Source organism: Nothoprocta perdicaria, unplaced genomic scaffold (assembly GCF_003342845.1).
Source record: "Nothoprocta perdicaria isolate Ctin4 unplaced genomic scaffold, notPer1 scaffold_5, whole genome shotgun sequence".
NCBI lineage: Eukaryota > Metazoa > Chordata > Aves > Tinamiformes > Tinamidae > Nothoprocta > Nothoprocta perdicaria.
In genome coordinates, this window is record NW_020455754.1 from 5631767 (window position 1) to 5653919 (window position 22153).

At 45.6% G+C, this 22153-nt stretch overlaps 1 protein-coding gene across 1 annotated transcript in view; it reads left to right on the forward strand.

Annotated features, from left to right (window-relative positions):
• Positions 1-18066, forward strand: part of LOC112954347 (transcription factor COE1-like) — a 45483-nt gene extending 27417 nt beyond the window's left edge. Inside the window, exon 7 of the mRNA XM_026047522.1 lies at positions 17674-18066. Within this exon, the coding sequence (XP_025903307.1) occupies positions 17674-17749 (76 nt within the window). The 3' untranslated portion in view covers positions 17750-18066. The remainder of the gene's footprint in view (positions 1-17673) is intronic.
• The last annotated feature ends 4087 nt before the right edge of the window (positions 18067-22153 follow it).

Consider the following 22153-nt stretch of genomic DNA (forward strand, 5'->3'; position numbering starts at 1 on the left):
AAAGACGCAAAAAAAGACCAAAAAAAAAAAAAAAAAGGGAAGAAGGGGTGGAAAAAAAAAGAGGTGATGGCGCAAGGGGATGATGCCGGGGTCCTAAGTGTCCTGTGCATTCAGGTTCTCTGCTCTCTGTCTCCCTCCTCTCACCTCAACTTTCTAATCAGATTTGAAAACTTTGTAGACATTTATTGCATYGTTTGGTCAGCTAAAGGCTTAGGGGAGTTTTGAAAGATTTTTTTTTTTTTTAAAAGTAAACTTAAAATTATTTTTTCAAGTCCTCAGGTGGCTATCCCCAGAGAGGATAAATTTTGCATAAAGAACACTGAAGAGCTGCTCTCAGCTACTCTCCCTTTGTGCCTAGTGATAATGCAGAATATTCTTCTTGTTACTGTTATCCAGTGTTCTCTATCCTCTGTGTTTTTTTTTTGAGGTTTTTCCAAACTATTCATGAAGCAACCCCAAAATTTGCCTTTGGCCAAAGCTATTGGTGCCTCTTTGTGCCGCACATCTCTACACAGCAGCGTCTTTAACGAGTTAAAAAGAAACCGTGGTCAAAGTATYGTCATTTTCCGTAATTCCCGAAGCRATTTTGTAAGGAGCCTCTTGTGCTTTCCTGACTAGGATAACCAGCCACTTCCCCCCAGTTGAGTCAGGTCTTTGCTGTAATCTCCCCAAATATAATCTTTCAGTTAGATTTTTTGGCATGTCTATCTCTCCATAACCATTGGCTGCCTTCCCAGATGTTAAGTCACTGATAAGTGGATGTTTAAAAAAAAAACACTTTACCTAGTTCAGATTTTTGTAGAAGGATGACAACGAGAGGAGAAAATGTATGCTAGCTTCATTATAAAGTTCTCTGCTCTAAAAAGAGGAAAATTAGCCCTGCTGTGAGTTAYTAAGCTCTGATGGCTTCTTCCCCTGTCTGCTTCTGCTGCCTCGTGGTGCTGGGTGCTACTGGATGTAGGGTGAGCAGAGGACCTGGACATGTTGAGCGAGAGGGGGCCCATTTTAGGGGGTAAAATAATAATAATAGTAATAAAATTAAAAAAGTAAAATGGTCTTTTCCTGCTCCTGCTGCGTCTTTGCTTCTGTTGCATGGCGAGGAGCATCCTTCCTTGTCCAGCTGAGGATGCTCCAGGGCAAGGGCAGAGTTGGCTTTCCGCACTGATGCTCCTGAAGCTCTGAAAGCAGTTCTAGAAAACCTGTTTCTTGCTTAAAATTGCTCCCTGTGAGCCCCATGGGCTGRAGGTGCCGCTTGCAGAGCCGTGGGGAGCAGGGCTGGAACAGGTGGAGCTGGATGGCCACGGAGCGAGCGGCATCCTCGGCCTCYGGGGCTGATGGACGAGGAAATTGGTTACCTGTGTCTGCCTTTCCAGTTTTTAGTTCACATTTTAAAGTGTGGGGAGTTCAGGTGTAGCTCTGTTGTGAAAAACAGAATAACCCGTCCCAGTTGAAGGAGGAGAAGATCTTGCTGAAGCCTCCTGTGCTGCYGTCACATTCCCCCTGCCAGGGGAGAGAGCTGCTGCTCCCCAGGAGCTGCCCCGCTGTGACGACGGTAACTTAATTTGTCAGAAATTCCAAGAGCGTTAATACACGGTGCCCTATGCGCCACCAGTGCGCTAATGCTCTCGCAGTTGCYGGTGTTTTATCTGACGTGGGGCTAGAAATGCTCTCGGAGCTGGCCAGGCTTTCGCAGACTTGAGTTCTCCCCATTTTAATTGCAATTGAGGCACCTCTTTTCCCTGATTAATCCGGGTGGTTTGTGTGCAGCAGTCAGCATTGTTGACATTCGCAGCCGTTTGTGCTTGAAAGAAGTGCATGCTGTTAGTTAATATTTGTTATTGTAAAGTGGCAGGATTTTTTTAAAATGAAAAGCATGAGACTGTTCTTGGGGAAATAAGAGAATTTTGGGGAAGCTTTTKGCCGTGGTAACGTAGTTATCGCTCATGAATCTGTCAAACGCGAAGCAAGTTGCAGAGGACAGTGTGGCTGAGCAGGGTGCTGCTTTGTGGGGTTYGGCTCCTCGCTGCGGCCTCTTGGTTGTGCAGGGAGGGTTGTGGAGTCCTGGGAGYCCCATCCCGTGCCCAGCTGGCTCTGTGGGAGATGCTGGGTGCTACTGGGGCCAGGGGCTGGAGCTGAGCATGCTGCCTGGCCCTGGGGTTGGCACATGGAGCTGTGGGTGCTGTGCTGATGGGTGCCATCCCCAAATACCTGTCATATGAGGCCCTCACCTAATGCAACTAACCAGGGGTGTTGTGCTGTGGGTGCTATCCCATGGGTGCTGTGGGTGCCCGGCAGGGTGCAGGCAGTGAGCACCCACCACGGATGCTACCATGCCCACCACGGTCCCCTACSGTGGATGCTGGCTGAGCAGAAGCGCTGGCTGCCGAGTGCTGCGTTTTGGGGACTCCTGTATCTCCAGAGGAAGGAAGTCTTTCCTTGGGCTCCGAGATAAGGTGTCATTCATGAAAGCAGCGCTGAACTAATCAGGTTAATTGAGAGGCCCTGAATAGCTCTCATTGAGCGGCTCCCTCCTTCCTGCCCAAGACAGATAGTGCAGACCAGGAGATTACCCGGGCTTTGGAGYCGCTCGCATCTCTGAATTTCACACTGATTTCAGGATGACGAGTGTCAGGACAGACAAGCAGCTCAGGGGTCGTGTGATGTAGCTTTGCCCGGAGCAAGATTTTTTTTTTTTTTTTTCCTTTAACATCATAGATTGTATTTTCTGTAACATAGCCAGTTCTTTGCACCTCTCCTGGTGCTGATGGGCACCGGGTGCAGTAGGGAAGCTGCCCTGCTGCTTTGGGAGAGACGCAGAGCACTAACGCAGGCACGTGATGGGCTCTAGATTGACCTGCTCTTGAGCGTAGTTAATATTAAAATGGTTTCAGAGCTAACTCATGGCAGGGCTACAGGAAACATTAATTATAAAAAGATGTTGTCAGTGTTTGAAGCAGATAGCAGTTAGTTTTATTGCTTTTATGGTATCATTTCCCTTTAAGCCCTCCTAATCGGAGTGGCTGTACGTAATTTTATTCAAGTTTACCAGAACGTGAAAGCATTTCCCTCTGGATGCTCTCGCCAAATTAGGAACATCCCGTCTGCAAACCTCACTCTAATCTCCCTCCTAGCCACAGTCTATTACATTTTCTCTGCAAATATTGTAATTGTTAGTGTGCAAGAGAGAAATGCAGAGCAATAAATTCCACGCGAGGAGCGAGATCCTCCTGGCTGGGCCGTTGTTGGTTTGTGGAGCCAACTTCTCTCCTGTTTCTGTTACTGCCATAGGGATGTCCTTCCTTTCCTTGCAGCCTGGAGAAATTAGCTATTTRCCATAACTTATTAATCCATTTTAGTGCCAAATTCAGTTGGAAATTGTGACCAAATGTCCCATCAGAAACTAAATGGACCTGGCTGCCAAATGGGCAGCTGATGCTGGACGGGGGTCTCCTGAGGAGGCTTTGCCTGTGCAATTGTATGATTCTTCTAAGGTGGGATATTTAATAGTGACAAAGTCAGTAGCTTGGGTAAAAACATAACCTGGAAAATGAGCATCCTAATTCCTAAAAAAAAAAAAAAAAAAGTTTATAGCAATGAGAATGATTGGTTGCTCAGCTTTGAAGAGATACTTCTAAATGATTTGATTTCTTTACTGTCTGGAATATAATGACTTTGACTCTATTAATATCCCCTTTAGCACAACCCGAGTATTTTTTTAAAAAGCTGAAATCATTTAGCTCTGAGCATGCTTGAATCACACCATGACCTAAATACTGTTATATACTCAAATATATACCTGCATATCTGTATACACCCATATGTATAGACCTCTGCCCCTGCAACTTTGTTTTAAAGTTTTAGGTTGGAAGGTACATTCTGCAGCTGCTGGGAATCTAACATTTTATATGTTTTACTTCTGCATATTTTTTTCTGCCCATGCATTTCTTTGGTGTTTCGGTCTGTTCTTTTATGCRGATGTGCACGCGTGCACACTCGTGTGCTGCTCTAGTGTTGATTTCTTTTCTTTTTTTTTTAAATCTGGGTTTTCCATTTCTTTAAACAAATAACTGCTCCGTTTGCAGTCACTCAAATTTGGACAGAATTTTACTTCCTGTTTCAAAGGTCAAGGAAAGCTGACCTCAACAGCAGTGTTGAGGCTGCTGAATTATTCATATCATTGACTTTGTGTCAGCTTCCACATTTGTGCAGAGGGATGTTTTATTCATTTATCTCATTTAGGGACCTGCTCTGCACCTGTTTCTACCATTAAGTACCCTGTAATTTGCATTTGATGCTAATTTAGTTTCATATCAGCCTGGTCCCCCCTTGTTAATTTAATTTTCTAAGACCCTTTTCATTACAGTAGAAATGTTTCCCTCTTTAAAGCAAACATCTATACAAGTAATTGTATAAACTGCCTTTTAAATAATATCTTTTAGAAGATTCCACCGTTTAATTCCTTAATTCCTATAATTAGCCATGGTTTGATTAATGTTTCAAAGGGTTAAATTAAAATGCAGAATTACTCAAATGCATACTTGAATAATTTCCTCTCTGCAGATAACAGTTTTTGCATTGCTGCTTTTATGCTGCTCGTGATTCCGAATATTACATGTACTAACAAGCACTAATTTTCCTCGTGCAGTGATTTTATTCTGCTAACTGATAGCTGGGTTTTAAAGCGTAATTGTTGACGGCTCCGTATTGCCAGGGGGATGCTTGATTTGTATTTATTTTTTCCCTCACGGAAGATTGTAAATAGTCAGGGAGAAAAATTGCAATGTGGAAGTGGCTCCAAGGATCCTTTCAGGAGTGCGAGGAGCTTGAAGGGCCCTTTCTGTGGTGCCCGGGCATCCTTGCTTGCTGGCAGCAGGAACCTGGGGCACTTGCAGCCCTTGCATGTGGGTTGTGGAGGTGGGAACTGCAGCGCTGAAGCCTCCATGCAGTCAGACCTTGGGACGGGCCATGCGATGACTCTTCCACCAGGTCCCCCCGAGGCTCCGGTGCTCGGGAGATGTTGGCTTGTGCCGGTGCCATCTCCAAAGTCCCATCCGTGTGGGCGTCCACCCYGGTGCAGGTCAGCGAGCTGCAGCCGTAGGCACCGGCGATGCTCATGGTGGGGAGGCTGCTGATGCCAAATGCAAAAGGCTGAAGCAGAGCCTCATTTTTTAAGGCTTTGCTGCTATCTCCTCCCCTTGYGAAGAATTTTTCTGGGCTTGGGTTTGGTGGACAGAGTGAGAGGCACAGGACAAATCCCACCCTGCAGAGCAACCCCAAATTCAGATCCCTGTAACCGCTGCCCCTTGACTTTATCCTATACGAGCAGTAAGGACTGCAGCACAGGGCATTTCCTGAGCATTAATGACCAGCTGGGGTTAATGGCCCTTGCTTGTGCCTTGAGCCATCAGCTCCTCCTGACTGGTCATTAATTCCCAGGAAAAGCCCTCTGTGGAGGTCATTATTGCTTAATTATCCCCATACACTTTAATGCCAGTTTTGACAATGTACAGTCTCATACTTTGAGTTATAGGTACTTTATAATTCATTAAATAGCTTATCATTAAAACTGCAGATGATCTTGATTATTATTTATTAATGTTTTCCCTTTGATTTCTTTTTCCCCCCCACCTCCCTGAACCTGGTGCTTGGGCACTGTAGTGTGGAGGGCACAAAGGTAGATGGAGCAGCTTCCTGCTGCGTGGCCATCAGTGAGACGAAAGGCTCAGGCCTCAGCTCGCTCGCCAGCGGGCTTAGTTGCTGGGGAAGATAAAACGGGACAGGGTTAGACCTGCCGAAGGGCCCAGTTAACATGTTTCTGATGAGAATATGTGTCTGTTCCTCCTGAAAACCTTTGGTCCCGCTGTCATCCGATGTGTTGGCTTTGTGCTGCGAGACTGGGCAGTTTGTGGAGTCTTCACTGCCGTGAGCCGTTCCAAAACCCCTCCGTGCTGCCTGAAACCCTAGTGTGGTTTGAAAGGGAGGAAACGGGCAAACCAAACTCCTTGCACCAAGTTTAAAGGTAGTGTTTTGCTAYGAGGACTAGAAAACAGATAGGACAGGAGCGGATTGGGCTGCTCTGCACTTAGTGCTGTTGGGTTGGTCCGGTAGCCGGAGCTGATGGGGARGTGTCAGCTGAGAAAATAAAAATAAAGGCAAAAGGGAGCAATGTAGCTTATTTATTTAAGAGGCTAAAAGATTTATGGTAAAGTTAATTTAGGAGGAGGGCTGGCTGTTCTCGGTTGCGCTGTGTGCAGAAGTCATCCTTGTGCGAGGCAGCGGGTCCGGGCGGCAGGACGGGGCCGCGCCGCCGCCCGTTATTTATCTTTCCCCTCCCTGCTCTCTGAGGGGGCTTTGTGGGCAGCGTGAATCGCTCCTCAGAGCGGGGTCTCCGCGCCATAAACCGCGGGGCGGGCGCTGCGGGCGACACGTAGCCGCGGCCTCCCGGGGCGAGAGCGGCGCTCCGGCCGCCCAGCCCGAGCAGGAGCGGGAGCCGCAGGGGCAGCGCCCGAGCCCTGCGCTGCCCCCTCATCATGGGCACGGACACCGGTGGAGGGCATGGRACACAGTGAGGGCAACCAGGGAAACCCCAGTGTGCAACAACCTCCTCACAGCCTCTTTTCTTTTATTTTTCTCCTTTTTTCCCCTCTTATTTTTTCTTTTTCCCCCACCTCCTTCCCCTCCCATTTCTTTTTTCCTCCCCCCTTTCCCCTCTCCTGTCTTTTTTCCTTGCTACAAGCTAAAGATATAGGGTTAAAAATGCCATTTTGGCCCTGCACTGCCCAGTATTCCTTGGGGACTTTTTCCTGCACATCCTGTTGCATATCTTCCTCACAGACYCCTCTTCCCACAAAGGGAACTTTCTCCCATGCAGCTGATGAGTGTGGAGAGGGGAYGTCCCCTGCAAAAGTGCATAGGGAATGTGTGACATCTCTTCCCTTTTTTGACATCCCCAGAATTACTGTGAAGCCAGACTGGAAAGCCTTGGGATTAGAGAGCACTAGAGTAAAGTCACATTTTGCAAGATGAAAACTGAGCTTGTTACTTAGAAAAAAATAATTAGTGGCCAGTTATGTGCCATAGGCTGTAAAACCYGGCGTGATATTTTGCTAGGGAAAAGCAGAGACATTCAGGTTTGTTACTATGTGAGATATAAAATTAGCTTTATTTACACTTATTTCCTCATGCTTTCTAGAGAGAGCAAGCATAGCTRTAAGAAATCTTCATACATTTGTTTTTCAAAAAGAATAAATGGCATGACTAAAGAAAACATAGGGGGAATGGATGTGATAGAAATGGTTTCCTTTTTTTCTTTTTTTTCCCCTTTTAAAAAGGTTTAATTTGAGGGTGGGAGCACTGGAGCCGCGTTGGATGGGAAATGTATGTGCGCAATGAAAGGCTGCATTTGAATGCAGCTTTTTGTTTACTTTTCAGCAAAACCAAGATGACACAGCTGGGCATGTTCAAAGGGAAATAAAAATAGGGACAAATRAATAAATAATAATAATAAAGAATAGTAGCAAATGAAAAAGAACTAAAGGCTCCTCTGCGTGGCAGAGCGCTGCTTGGGCACACGGTGCCATGGAGGAAACTGGCGTGGGTGACATCAGAGGGAAGAGCAGAGAGGGTCTTGCAGCCCTTTCCCGAACCCGTGGCTCCTGCTCCATGGGGAATGGGSAAGAGCTGTGCAGGCCAGGTATGTGAGCGGAGTTGGGCACTGCTTGGTCACTGCTAGGGCTTGGTTGCCCTTGGGTGTTTCACCCACCTTGTGTGAGATCCTCCCCATCAGCAGTTAACCCTGAGGCARGTACTGACTTTTCTAAGGGGGGAATTTGAGAGCTGTCCCCCGTTGTCAGCGCTGGAGCTGCTGCTGGTGCCCTCCGTGAGGGCAGTGCTCCATGAGGTCTCGGGAGAGGCTGGTCACCGGCAGCGCTTGAGCTCCCTCCTGGGATCCCGTTCCGCATCCAGGAGCGACCTGGAAGCATCTGACTCATCGGAAAGATCTTTCCTCTCCTTGTCAACATTGACATCCAAGTGGTTCCCTGTGTGATTTTTCTTGGGTCAAATTCTATTTGCTTTAGCAATGTGAGCAGCCCCAAGGACCCTCTCAGGAACAGGATTTACCTCTCTGCGCCAAAGGGCTGGTTGTATCTGCAGCGCTGCGCCGAACCTTGCAACGCTCGGTAAGGACTCTGTCCCCACCAAACAAGAGCAAATGCCTCTTTGAAGAGGAGTTCCTTGCTCCTCCCTGCATCCTGGAGATGGTCTCTCCAGTTGTTCAAACTTGCATTAGTATTACCAGGGATGCTTAATTAGAATAGTTTTATATCAAGTAAATATTTTCTTAAATGCATAATTGATTGTGTGGGGAAGGAAGAACTGCAGCAATGGAAATCATACATCATTTCATTATTAATGGCAATGTCTAAATAAAATGCAGACCTTGTCATATTTAATGGATGGCTGAGTACATTCAGCTTTAAAACACAAACCATTTTTTTTTTTATTTTTAAGGTGCCTGCATAATTTCAGCCAGTTTAGGTGGGAATTATATTTTTCAAAAGTGCGTATGAGGAGGCTTAAGCTTGGAGAAYATAAACCACTTTGTCAGAGCAAAACCGTCAGGAAAAATGGGCTTGGAAATGAGTATTGCTTTGAAGAGATTTTTCTCAGAATAAGTTAATTTAGGGATCTTCTTGTAAACTACCTAACACCCAGTGATGGACAAGCCATCCATCACTGAACTGAAGCACCAGGGCCTGAGCAGGAGGGGAAGCTSTTGGTGCACATTAATGCAGTGGGGAGGGAGAAGGTTCTTTGGTGGCTGAAGTCGGAGCTGCTGGAGCTGGTGACACTGAGCAGATTAGCGGCTGTGGTCCCTCATGTCACCAGGGCATGAATCCTGCCCCTTGCCCTGTCTCTGCTGTGAGGGCAGATGTGTGGGGCAGGGGTCCCGGTGGGATGGGTGCAGCACAGAGCGGCTGCCCTGTCCTCACAGAGCCTGTGAAAGGGCCAAGAGGGAAAAGCTGGAGGGCACCAAAGCCCTGGGCTTCCCATGGATGGTCACACAGAAGCTGATGGGGCTCTTGATGGGACAGACTTTTCAGGGTTCACTGTATGACAGGGACGCAATGGAGTTTCTTGCCTCATCTTACCGAGTAGAAAGCTCGGTCTCCAAACCATGCAAAGCTGGAGGGGTGTGTTGTGTTACCCGCAGTGCAGAGACCCRCAAAGCCTGGGGTTCCTGCGACATGTGCAGGCGCCAGACCTGGCATGGGCMATTTTCTTCTGCCAGGGTTGCCCTGTCTGTGCCCGCCTAGTGCCAGGACAGGAACCTGTCAGTGTGCGAGTTGTGTGTGATGCAGATCATCCCTGTTTGGGACTGTCCCCCAAGGTGCAGTGACAACTGGCAGCTCCCAAGGGTGAGAATGCGAGGAGAGGAGAGCAGGGTGGTTGCAACGGGCTGGAGAAGCGTGACTGGTCTCAGTGTCATGATAGCCCTGGGCACGTGTGGCTGTCAGGTTTTGCTCCCCGGGGGTTGGCAGCCCCACTGCCTCTCCTGTGTCCACRGCAGATCACCAGGTCCTTTAGATGTGAGCTGTTGAGAGCTCCTTCTCAACTCTAAATCTTTAAAATATTGCAAATAGTTCATTTGTTTTAAAGCTTTATACTTGAGCCTTTGATGTTGCCTTTAGGAAGTTTAATAATAAAGCACAAGTGTTCTCCAAACGAGGGCTTTTGTCAGAAAATCTTGCTTTACAATGAAAAGAAGGAAAATATAAATAAATGATACTCAAATATTTATAAAGGCGTTCAGCAGATCAAAATGTTTCATTCTGCCTTTATATTGTTGCTTCGTGTCTCCTTGTCTGCGGCTATTTTTGTTTAAATTGTACAATGCAGAATATATGCTTTTTATGTCATTAATTTGTAGATTATTTATTTAACTTCACTACCAAACTTTGCTAGTAGAAGTGCAAAAAAAGCAGACTTACTATTGAGTAACTTTAATTCCTCTAAGACTAAGTGAGCTGTAGCTTTTGTTCCTGGAAATACCAAGATCCCCGGGATTCTTGCTGGAGAATGACACTAGAGTTTTTGTGTGTGTGTGTGTGTAGTTTTGAATTCCACATATTAATTTTCTGCTGCTTGCTACTTGATTGCCCATAGTTGTAATATAAAAATAGAAGACAGTCTGGTTTTAATAGGAAATATGAAGTAGAACTTGAGTTCTTGACAAACGGTGTAGCCCAGGAAAGGAGGAGTTTTGTTAGGTTCATTTTTGGGCATCGGGCTTTGCTTTGTGGCTGCTGTGGAAGGGGGAAGCTTAATTGGTACAAAATACTGACTGCTCAGGGCCAACCCTTCCGAACGTTGTTATTGCTCATTCGGGGGAAGGTACCGGACACAGGGGCCACGAGCTGCTCTGATCCAAGTAAATAATTGCAGCGAAGCCCCAGTGCCTCCAAAAAGGAAAATGAAGTTTGTTGCGTGCAGGCTCTCGGGGAGGCCCTGCCGGGCTGGCCACGTGTGTGTCCTGATGAGGGTCTGGAGCCGAGCGCGGATTCTGCYGCGCCGCTTTCCTGCCCCAGCCTAGCGCAGGAGACGGGCACTGGGGCTGTTCCCAAAGGAGCAGGAGCAAAATCAGGTACGCGGCTCCTCTGCTCCACGCAGGGCGCTCGGACTGCTTGGCAGTTCCACTCCAGCTTCAGTACATGGGAAAAATTTCTCTTCCAATTACACAGCAGTTTTGTGGTGGCTGAGTGCTATAAATGGGAATGCTTTGCAGCCAAAGATATCTCATTCATAAATCCCACTGTTCCACTCTATAATTTTTCTCTTTTGGGTAGATCAGTATTCTGTGGTCATATCGACCACAATCATGCAAGCAAAAATGAGTAGTTAAATATTGTGACAGTCCTATAAGTCTTCTTAAGGCGTCGTGCATAACACAGTCATTCTAAAGTGTCACTCAGTGCACAGAGAGGAATTGACCCTTCACTACTATTTTCCAGTGAAAGCCCTTATTAAAAATATTCTGGAGATATCTGGTCTGATTGGTCAATTTATAAATTTTGCTTTACATAGAAATATTTTATTACTGCTGAAGTGGACTGTGTATGTGTTTCCCAGGCACATGTATATACATATGCACAGATCCACTCGGGCCATAAAAATGCAGGCATGCTATGTATGGGCTCATATGTTATCCTTATATGCTCGCTTACTTTCCAGTGTATGTTTATGAATTTAACATGACTCTGCCTCTCTCTTTGCTGTCCCTGGGAATACCTCTAGTAGGCAAACTAAAAAATGAAATACATGTTCTAAGAAATATTCCCATAAAAGAAACAACTCCCGATCCRTCTCTCTGCGCTCCTGCAGACATTAGCATACAGTGTAGCAGGTACTTTATTTTTATTCGAACCCAGAATGAAAGATTTTTGGGTGCTCAGCCTGCCTGGGGACCCCGTGCTGCCCCAGCCCTATAAATGAGCTGGTTCAGGGGAAATCRTGGAGCTGAGCTGAGGGCTGGGACTGACACGGGTGCTTGAGGGCAGCTTCAAACGCCGCCTGCACCCTGCAAGGACTGGGGATGTGGGTGCAATTATGGACATACATGTGTTTCTGTAAATGCATATGTTGTGCAAAGGGCCCATAGTGGATTTTCCCCTCCACTTGGTATCTTCTTCTTCCTTTTTTCTTTCTTTCTTTTTTCCCCCCTCTGTTTTTTACCTCCCTAACTCTTAAGCAGTGCTKTCTGTCTGGAAGTTAGACTCCAACTGAGAGGTCTAGTTATCCCATAATAAGCATGTGTAACTCCCATTAGTGTCAATGGGAGCGTCACATGCCTATCAAAGGGGAGAACAGATTCATATGCTGTAAGCGGGATCTGAAATGCAGATTTATAGTTCGTGTTGCGTTTAATGGATAAGTTCTTTGGCAGAGAGCTAAAAATGTGGAGGTGTTTATAACATCCCCCGTTCCCTTCCTTCTGAGCTAAAAGCAATAGCAGAACTTAAACTGTCGCTACCGTTCTGTTGTGTTAAAAATGTACGTATTTACGGCGAGTGCTTCCCCCCTCCGGCTCTCCTGATTTTTCTGTAATGGTTTTCCTGTTTTTAAAATCTCGCAGATAGTGACCTCCAGGGTCTCGGAGGGCTGGACGYGCTTGTGTGGCCAGAGACCAAGCTCAAATGAAAGATTAAAGCGATCCTGAAAGATTTCCTGATAGGTCCTGGCCAGCGCCGTTTCACAGAAGAAGTCCCCTGGTCCCCAGCCCTGCCACCTCACCGTGTGTGTGGCCAGCAGCAGCTCCAGGGCAGCACTCTGAGGTTTTGCAGAGAGTTTTATGAAATATTTAGGCTTTTTTTCCTATGTCTTTTTCTCTGGAATCTTCTTCATTGAGGTGGCAGGAGCAGAGGTTTTCTRGGGGATCGGGTGTCCTCTGCATTAGTGGGCTGGGAAGCTTCACGGTACTCCCATGGTGGGAAGGAGGAGGAAGAGCAGCACTGGCCATGATCGAGGGCTCCTCCTAGCCAGGGTTTTTGGGCAAGTTTCTGCTTTGCCCGGCCGCTTTCAGAGGGGAGCCACGAGGCTACGTTGAGATTCCTCTTGTGGAGGAGCCATGAGCCTAGACCAAGGTCCTAGGAGAATAAGTAATGAGGGGCCTTTGGGTTCTCTGGACACAGAGCTACCTCCAAATCCTCTGCCATCTTTATTGGTCCTCTACTGGCACATCTGCAGGTAGATTGCAACACATTCCAGGCCCTTTTGCCTTCAGAAATAACACTTCTCCTTTGGGACCCCCAGTCCCTCCTGCTACYGAAAATGAGGCGTGAGGCTGGGGCAGGAGGACACAGGTAGGAAGGTCCCAGTGGCACCTTCCATCCCAGGAGGGGAAGGGCCAGGTGGGAGCAGATACAGAGGAAGGGGCTAATAGCACTAATGGACCCTTCTCCATGTATTAATAATGCCTGTTCATGGGTCTGTGRTAGGGTGAGCACCTTTTCTCTAGGATTTTAATTAGGTTTTAAGTGCACTCAGTGCCATAAGCTTCTTTCAAAGATTGCATAACAGTTCATACTTAAACTATTCCTTTTTTTTTTCTATTTTTTTGGAGGGAAATGGTGATTATAAATAAGAAAGCAGTTTTATTGCTCAATTACTTTTGTAACTTGATTTAACAGCTTGTTTTTTTTTTAATCTACACCAAAGCTAAGGAGAAAGGATTGATAATGTAATCTGTAGAATGCATTCGATATAAAGACTGAAAATCCTACGTTGTACCRTTGGAAGGGAAACATAAATGCGTGCTGAAGTCTACAGTGGTTTTATTTTAACTAGTATAATATAACAACATGACATGCTGTGAGAAATAAATAACTTTTGAAAATGCGTTTTCCAGGAATGAAAGTAATATTGAAAAATGACTGAAGTAATCACTTTTGTGTGAATTCTGAGAGCAAAAGAGACGAAAAACATAATTCGGGACTTGATGCAGGGTGCTTCATGTGAAAGCACGCAAGGATTTCTGTAAGATACACTGCTTAAGGCTGCGCTGTGTGTCTGCTGGCGGGCAGAAGTGCTGAACTGGGAGTCRTCCTCTTTTTGTGAGCAGTCCTATTAAAAGCGGTGCATCCCGCTGCGCGGCCTTGGAGTGGCAGGATACGGCCTGTAGACAGAGCACCGGAGCTGCTGCTCTCCTACTAAAATGCCATTTTTGCTTTGATTATCGTTGTTTGGGAATGAAAAGCCCTTGCCCACGTTTGAAATCTAATCTGGTTCCCATTAGCGGCTGTGATGGGAGCAGCACCGTGTCTTCCCTTTTGTGACTGYCAGCCCTGGGAGCTTTTCCCCTTGTGCTATTTGCATACTGCTCCATATCATRTTTTTTCTAGCTAATAGTTCCATAATACAAATGGTTGTAATTCTACAAGACTTAGAGTATTTACCTCTATTTTAATGGGAGCGATGATGGAACCTGGTTTAGAAATGTTGTGCTGTGAACCTTCTCTCTCAAACTTCATGTAAATTGGGAATAAACTCCCCAGAGCCAGAGGAATTTTCGCTAATGTGGAGAGTGTCTGAAGAGCTGCAACTCCTGCTTATTTCTATGGGCATTACTAAGGAAAGAAAGTAGACTTGAGGTAGGATGTGTTACATGGGGCCCTTCACACGTGCTGCTGCTGTCGTGTCTTTGATGCTACAGTGTGCAGCTCTTGAGATGCAGCTGTATTAACTCACTTTTATTGAGGAGCCTTTATTTTTGGTGCAAAACAGTGACTTGAGCATCCTGTGTATGAGGCAGGTAGTGCAGGAACAGGCAAGAGATGCTGCACTTAGGGCATCCTTTGCATCCTGCAAATTATGTGAGCATTAGGATGGACCTGAAAACCCAGAGCTGTGGCAAAAATCTGCCCTCGGAAGCAGGAACAAAGGAGCCTGTGCAGGTTGCCCTGCTGAGACGCATTGAAACGGGAGAAGCCTCTCATTTTTCTCCTGTAGGTGTCAACCCCTCTCCAGGCGCGAGGGGGTTAATTCAATAAAATAAATATAAAATAGTCTCTAGGCTGTKGGGCAGAGCTGGAAGGGGTCAGAGGTTGCCGAGCTGCTTCACTAGCACACTAATCGATTTGCTGTCAAGGTACTGGTGCTAGGGTTTCAAGTAAGAGAAGAATTGAGTGCCGCTCGGGCCCAATTTCCATAATTGCTCGCTGCCTTTAGTGTACAACCTTTTATGAAACACAAAAAATATATCACTGAATGGTATTGATTAGCCATTGGTCTGAATAATTCACTTAGTATTTATTACCTGACCCTCAGGGGTTAAATAAATCCCCCATCTAACTTTGGCTTGGGAGAAATATTACTTATTCATTGAAATGTGGACTGATTATTGCACAATAGGAGTGTATCTTTCTTGTTCTTTTTACCTCCTCCTGGAAAACTTAGTCCCTGCTGCATCTTAATGGCAAGAAGTTAAAGGGATGTTTATTGATGGTCAGCCACATTTTCCAAAATAAACACTAATGGCTCCACAGTGATATTGCTGCACGGTTAGCACGGTTTTCTTTTGTGAAAAGAGGTTTTCCCTCTTTTTTTAAACTTGTATTTTGGATCAGATTTCAGGGTCAAAATCCAGCTCCTCCAAAGTGAACATTTTGCATATTTTTTCGTTCTGCATAAAAAGTTGTCCCCGTAAGTATCAAGTCTGTGCAACGTCCTTCTCACTTGCCATGGGATCCGGGTCTACTTTTATAGCACTGTTTTGGAGAGCTCCTGAAGGCTGTAAATCTTCCTATCATATTAAACATCCTCTGATAATTAAATTCTCACAGAAAACAGAAACCTTTGCTTACACAAAAAGATAGAATTTAAACCAGTGAACCATGGACAGCTCACTGTCATTACAATAAAAATGATTTCACATTACCTTAAAATGTTTTGGACATAATCTGYGGGGCATTTTATGGCTTTTTCAAACACGAAGCCAATAATCAATTATTTATCAGAGCATGCTATTTATATATTGCTTTTAGCATGGTTAAACAGTCCCTATTTTGTTGATGAGCTGATAAACCTCAAACACAATAGCGTAGCTGCTAGATTTAATTATATACTCATTTACCATAAGATCTAGTCATCTAGATAAAATTGTTCAGTAGCTTCAAGTATCCCCTCCAAAAAGATTTCCTAACTTTGTGTAAAGGCTTTCCTCAGTTTCCTGCCTGCATCCTCCAGCATCTCAAAGTATTGTTTTTGAAGTTAGATGGAATTTGTGTTAGGTCAAGAGGAGGAAACTATGTGAAGTTTTTTTTTAAATGCAATGTAAAGGAAAGAGCCCAACGTGGTCCCGGTGCTACCTTGTGTTTGTTGATCGCTGTGTGTGTCTGTATCCAGGATCTGGGCTCGGTGGTTGCAGGCGCTCGGCACCCCCGTTCGCGGTGTTATAATCCGCAGCCTCCTTTCCTGTATCACATAATGGAAGGAAAAGTCTGTCCGAAAATAATGGGCTGCTGCATGTACGAAATGCTCCGGCGGGCGCCCAGGTGGCCGGCGTCCCGGTTCCTGAGCGTGGAGCCACGGGAGGAGGATTTATGAGTATTTCGGGTCTGTGTCCCATGCAGCATGTCCCCAGCCGGGAATTGCGTGGGAATGCTGACGGATTGGCAGGCCACGCTTTGTATCCGAGCGCATCTCTGCTTTATGGTGCGCAGCAGACGTGCCCACGCACGAGGTGGAAAAGAGGGATTTGCTTCTCCCAGTGTCCCTAGGTAGAAACGCCCTCTGCCCAGGTAGAAACATCCTCMCTGGGAAGCACAAAGCAGGAACAAAATGATTTTAAAAAGGCTTCTGCTGACATCTCAGGATAATTCAGTGGTGAGCGTTGAAAGGCGTGTGTCAGCTGAACAGTCTCATTTGGAGAGCTAATTATACAAATAACATTTTTTGAGCAAGCTAATGTCATAATAAAGTTCATAACAGCAGACAAACAATCTATTAGTAAGAGGATCCTAAAAGAGCAGCCCTGTCCTCAGAGGAGACAGAGTTTCTATGTGAGTCAAGGCTCCTGGCTGTCTCTACTCTGGGGATTGCCCTCATGCAGGTCCCTTGTGCCAGGGTCCTGATCCTGGCATGGGGCTCTGAGGTCTCCAAAGTTCCCTACTGTGGGTGCAAAATCCCACTCAGAAAAATTACAGTAGCTTATCAGGTTAATTAAGACTTGGACTTCTTTCTGTCTTTGTGTGCGTTCTGTAGAGGAAAAACTTCTGCAGGGTGAAATGCTGCTGATGGACCCTTTGGATAGACAAYGTGGAGGTGTCCAAGGGAAAGGGAAGTGGCACTGCTCTTCTCCATCTCTCCTCCTCCTTCATACACCTTAATGCATCCTGAAACATGCATTTTCTTTTCCTTTTAGCTTGCATCGTACATAATGTTTGAAAAGCGCTGTCAAAACAACTCATATGGGGGGGAAAAAGTAATTGTCTTGATACGTGATGATTATGTGGAGCTTAAGGAGCAGCAGAGAGAGGGTTATTTTGTTTGCAGCTTAACTAGAAGTGCCCAAGATTTCCCAACTGTTCTATTTTTACAAATGCAAAAGTTTCATAAAGGGTCAGATTTAGGCCCTTGTGTGGGAAACAACTGATACTGCCAGCAACAGGGCAAGATCACTGCTGTGTTGTGGTTTAAATGTCTTATTGCATTCCTCGCATTGCTGAGCTGTATATAGAATGGATGACTCTAAATCTCTAGGACTTTATGTGAGCTGGTAACCCTTTGATTTTTGTTTTAACGTTTATGTATTATTTTTAACCCTCAATGTTTGTGACTTTGACCCTCCTCACAGCTTATGGCACAGGAAATAGGGGGGAAGTCACAAACAGCCTATAGAAACGGAGACCACTTTTGTTTTCATTATTCCTTTTCATTTGGACTGTTGTCTCTTTAATTTTCCCATCTGGATGGCTTGGCCCCAAAAGGAGAAGCAAATGTGGGCTGGGGAACTGCTGCCATCAGTTCAGAAAATATATAGATCTCACGTGCAGTAACGATGTATCTCAGTAGATTTAGTAAAACTAGAGATGTCACATTCACAGCTGGTTAACATTTTACACTTGAAGTCCTCATAACATTTGTATATGTTTCAACACTTCTTTTTTTTTTTTCTAGCTTGGGACCATCTGTATTTCTCATATGTGACACTGACTGGGAAGCACAAACTTTCACAGAACCAGCAAATGACTAGCTAGCTCTACCAGATGTCTGCATCTCCCCACTTTATCACTCTGCATGCTATTAAATTGGAATCGGGTGGGGGAAAGGGTGKACTTCTGTGGGGAACTGTTCTTAGTTCCGAAGTTTCACGTGAAGAATTTAGTTCCCAGGGCCTTTGCTGCACTTAGAATAGCAATAATAAGGCTGATGGATTTGTGCAGAGGGAAGACTTCTTTAAAATTAAAGTAGATAATCGTAGACTAATCTAAGCAGGTATTACATCTGCAAGAGAGGCTGTTAAAACCTATTCTCCCAAATTTCAATTTGCCCTCCATGTATTTCTTTGCTCAGCTGTATCRATTTCATTGTGCTTTTCTTTTGCTTTTAGCAAAAGTTAATTTCTTGTACTTGCAAAGGATAAATGCATGGGGAAAAAAAAAAAAAAAATTCTTTCCTGCTGTTGAGGTGCCATTAGGACAGAGCCTAGAGAAATAACAAGTTTTCTCCCTGCAGCTCTTTGGAGCAATCCTACCCCAATCCTACCCTTTTTCCTCCCTTGGCAGCTGCCYGGCCACCCAGTGCTTTAGCTGTTGTATTGACCACCTCGGTTCTCATCTGAAGAGTCCTGTCCTGCATTTTAGTGCAGGATCAGCTTCCCTAGACGGGGGAAAAAGCTCCAGTATATGCAGCCATGAGGGATAAACAACAGCTTGGTATTGTACAGCGCAGCGTGATGGGGGTCCCCTGAAGATACAGAGCTAAGTTCATTACGTTTAATCAACCCAGGCCACGCAACCGAGTTGGACACCTCAACCTTATCACGTATTGCTTTAATGTCCTGCTTACGCTCAGGGCGGAGGTTCAAGGGGATGGATGTGACCATCTGGCACTCAGCTGGGAAAATCAAAGATCCCTTCAAATGGGCGATCTGTGGGTAGGCCTTTAAAAAGTGATACACAATGCTTGAAAAGAATATCACAAAGTTGTTTCAAATTGCATTGTCGGGAGCTCTCACTGAAGGGAAAACTTCCTCCTTTCTAAGGTTTACACTGTCCRTAACTAAAATTAGCAGGAAGCTGGTTCCATTTTTTTACGTTCAGACGGACCTGTAGAGACATATTAAGTAGAAAACCTGCAGCAAGGGAGAGCCGCCTATAGGAAATCTTGCAGGGTTCAGATGAGGGCAGTTTCATGTGACCTCGTAGATTGGATATAAAAGGGCTGCTATTAGTTCCATGTCAGTTCTTATAGTGAATGTTGCAGAGTAATGGAGGGTGTTAAGCTGTCAAATACTAGCAAGGGTTAATAAGGTTAAAGAAGAAGTAAAAGCAGGTCAACAATAAAAAGAAAACATGGAAAAATATGCTGTAATAAATAAAGGATGGCATATTTTGGTAGGAGGAAAAATCAAGTCATAACTTGGGAACGTATCAGTTGCACAAATCCTATGCAGGACACTGTATGTTCTGCATGCTGGTCATCTAGTTAGCTCCAAGCGGTGCTCATGCAGCTGCAGAGCCAAGCCAAGCTCCCCTATTTACCACTGATATTTGGAAAGAAAGAAAAAAGCCTGAGCTGTGCATCTGAACCCCCTGAGTGCTCTAAATATAAGCGGAGGGATGCAAATGAGTGAATAAATGCATGCCTGAGCTAATTAATTAAATAAGAGGATCTCGAACAGGAGCAAAGCACCTGGAGTTAGATATGAACCATGTTTTGACATGGTCCTCTGAGATGATTTGAGCTTCTGCGCTTCTCTCTGTCTGAATTCCAAAGTTATTCTGATCTATGATTTAAAAAAAAAAAAAAAAAAAGATAGAACTTGAAGCTTATTTCATACATTAATATTATTGGTAGTAGTTCTGTCATCTATCTTAATTTTCACCTACTGGAACGTTACTAGGGAAAGAGTTTTAAACTTTGAGAAAAAACAAGTAGAATATTCTTAAGGATACTCTTTAAAAGTTGGGCCTGAGCTTTGCAAGGCCACACTCACCCGCTGCCCTACCACCTTCAGCATGGTGACAGTGAGCTCAGTTATTACAAGGAGATCTTTATTTCCTTCCATAAAGTTAAGGCTGAGGCAAGCGTTTGCAGGTGAGAGCTACTAGACTGCAAAAAATGCTTACTTATGCTCTGTGATCCCAGTGGGCATTGTGATTTTAGTGAAATTTCTGGCAGCTCTCAAGCTATTCTAGAAGTGATGTAGCTTCCTATCGCGAATGTGGACAGCAAGTTCTTCCTTCTACTGGGAACATTCGTAGATTGGTGAATGTTCATGATTGCTTTGATTATAACTAGTGTAAGGTGCTGGAGAGGATATTGTTTTCCCTGTTTTAAGTACTGCTCCTCRGCCTTTTCAATTGCAGCTACATCTGTGTTACCTGGGAGAAATCCCAGTCCAAGGGCTCATCCTTGGCACGGTCGCCAATATTGTGGCTTTGCCACCAMGCACCAGCTGGGCTGCACTTGGAAGGTTTGTGTCTCCTTTTGGTGAGCAGTCTGCTCTTCGATGCCCCCGTGACAGCATCGGGGTGACATCCAGTTATTGTTATTTTCCAAAAAAACTTCTCTCAGTCCTCTCATTGTCCCTTGCAGCCTGCCCAAAGAGGGATGTCATGTCCCAAAATGGTAAGAAAAAGTTGAGAAACACTGAGTAAGGATGCACTGAGAAGTGAAGTCAGAAAATTTGCGAGCACAGCTCCATTTTTCTGGCCGTTGGGTTCTCTTAGCAGACAGGGGATCGCTGGGTCACCCCGGCCAGTTCCCATGAAGGGGCCGCTTTGCTGCCATGTGGACCATAAGAGACCCTTCCCATCCCCAAAACTCTGTGCAAGCCATCGCTCTGGTTTGCTGGGGTTCAAGCCTTGGTTTCAAGGACATCCCGCAGGGAAAAGGAGTTCCAGCCAGGAATGGAGGAAGAAACGATCAGATTCATTTCCTCCATGAAGGAGCCCAAGGATGTGCCTCGTTCGAAGCCAAATAGCTTAATAGCTATTAATATTATTAATTAATAGCTCAGGCAAAGCAGCACTGGGAAAGGTCTGCATCCTTTATCCGAGGGTTTTGCAGGAGGGAGCTGCAAGCGAGGCAGGATTCCTTGTCTCTGTGTCCCTTGGCTCGCTCCTCGGTGGGTCCTGCCGTGCTCCAGCCTGGCCGCGGGGCAGCCCTCCCGGCGCTGCCTTCCAAATCCCAATTATCAGACTCATTGTTGTTTTTCAGCTGAAAATTGGAACATTTCAGCAAATGGAAAATTTTCCACCAGGACGCTCTTTTCGGTCCAAAACACTCTTTTCCAGAAAAGTACTTCGATGAATAAAATTCTAGCAATTTCTGTGCCTGGAAAACCTAGCTTGAAGCTCAGGTCTGCGCTCCAAGCTGGCTGCRCTGTCCTGGACCCCTCACAACGGTGACACATCCCTCCGCTCGCTGGGCTATAGGATGCTTGGAGGAGAGCAATATGTTTGTTTTTAATGATGCTGCTGGTTTTCGCCATAAATTTAAACAAAGTGGGCGGTATTGGAACCAGCTGCTGGAGTTTTTTTGTTTGTTTTCATGAGAAAAATGGCAACGCACTGCAATAAATTAAACAATGTACATATTTTTACATAGCGCTGCCTCTCTGCGTGTTGCTGCCAGGAAATTACAGAAGCTGAGGGCAGCGCTGGCCCCGTATTCATTTCACACGCACCCAAGTAAAGCGACGAATGTTTCAGAGTAACTGGATTTCCTTTTAAAGTGCCACTTTATTTGTGCTTGAGAAATGTAATGAGCCTTTGCTAAGAGATTTTTCTGGCTGTGTTCCTTCTATAAGGATCTGCCCTTATAAAAGAAATCAAAGAAAAATATTTTTAAAAATTAAACAATTTCAGAGRGGGGAAAAAAAGCACCCAAATTATTTTGGCCAACTGATTGGTTCCTCAACCTATTCTTCATTAGTGTTTTGTGGACCGTTCTTGTCCTAYCCCTTGGGGACCACCCTTGTGCTGTCCCCATCGTGGGTCTGGGAGGCATTAAGACCCTTTAAAGTCAAAGGGYGACCTCATGGCCTGAAATAATTCTCAGGATCACACAAGTGGCACTGCACGTTAATGCCCTCAATGGCCATGGCACGGCTTGGGGAGCAGCTCACCTTCTCGGGATCGCGCAGCCCCAACGCTGTGCGRTACCGAAAGGAAATAATTAATGCTTGGTAGAGGGGCTGGCAATTAGTGTTTGATTGAACGTGGCTTGGAAACAGGTGGCACTCGGCAACCTCACGCTCCGCTGTCCGGCCGGGGTCTGCTCTGTGTGCAGACAGGCCGTGCAGAAGCGATGGCCTTTCCGGGGCTTTCGAATGATTTTCAGTAATTAAACCAAAGAGGGATGGCTCCCGTCCCCGCTCTGCTGCCTTTATGGGGACATTTGTCACCTCTCCAGGGCTCGCGGGCTGYGG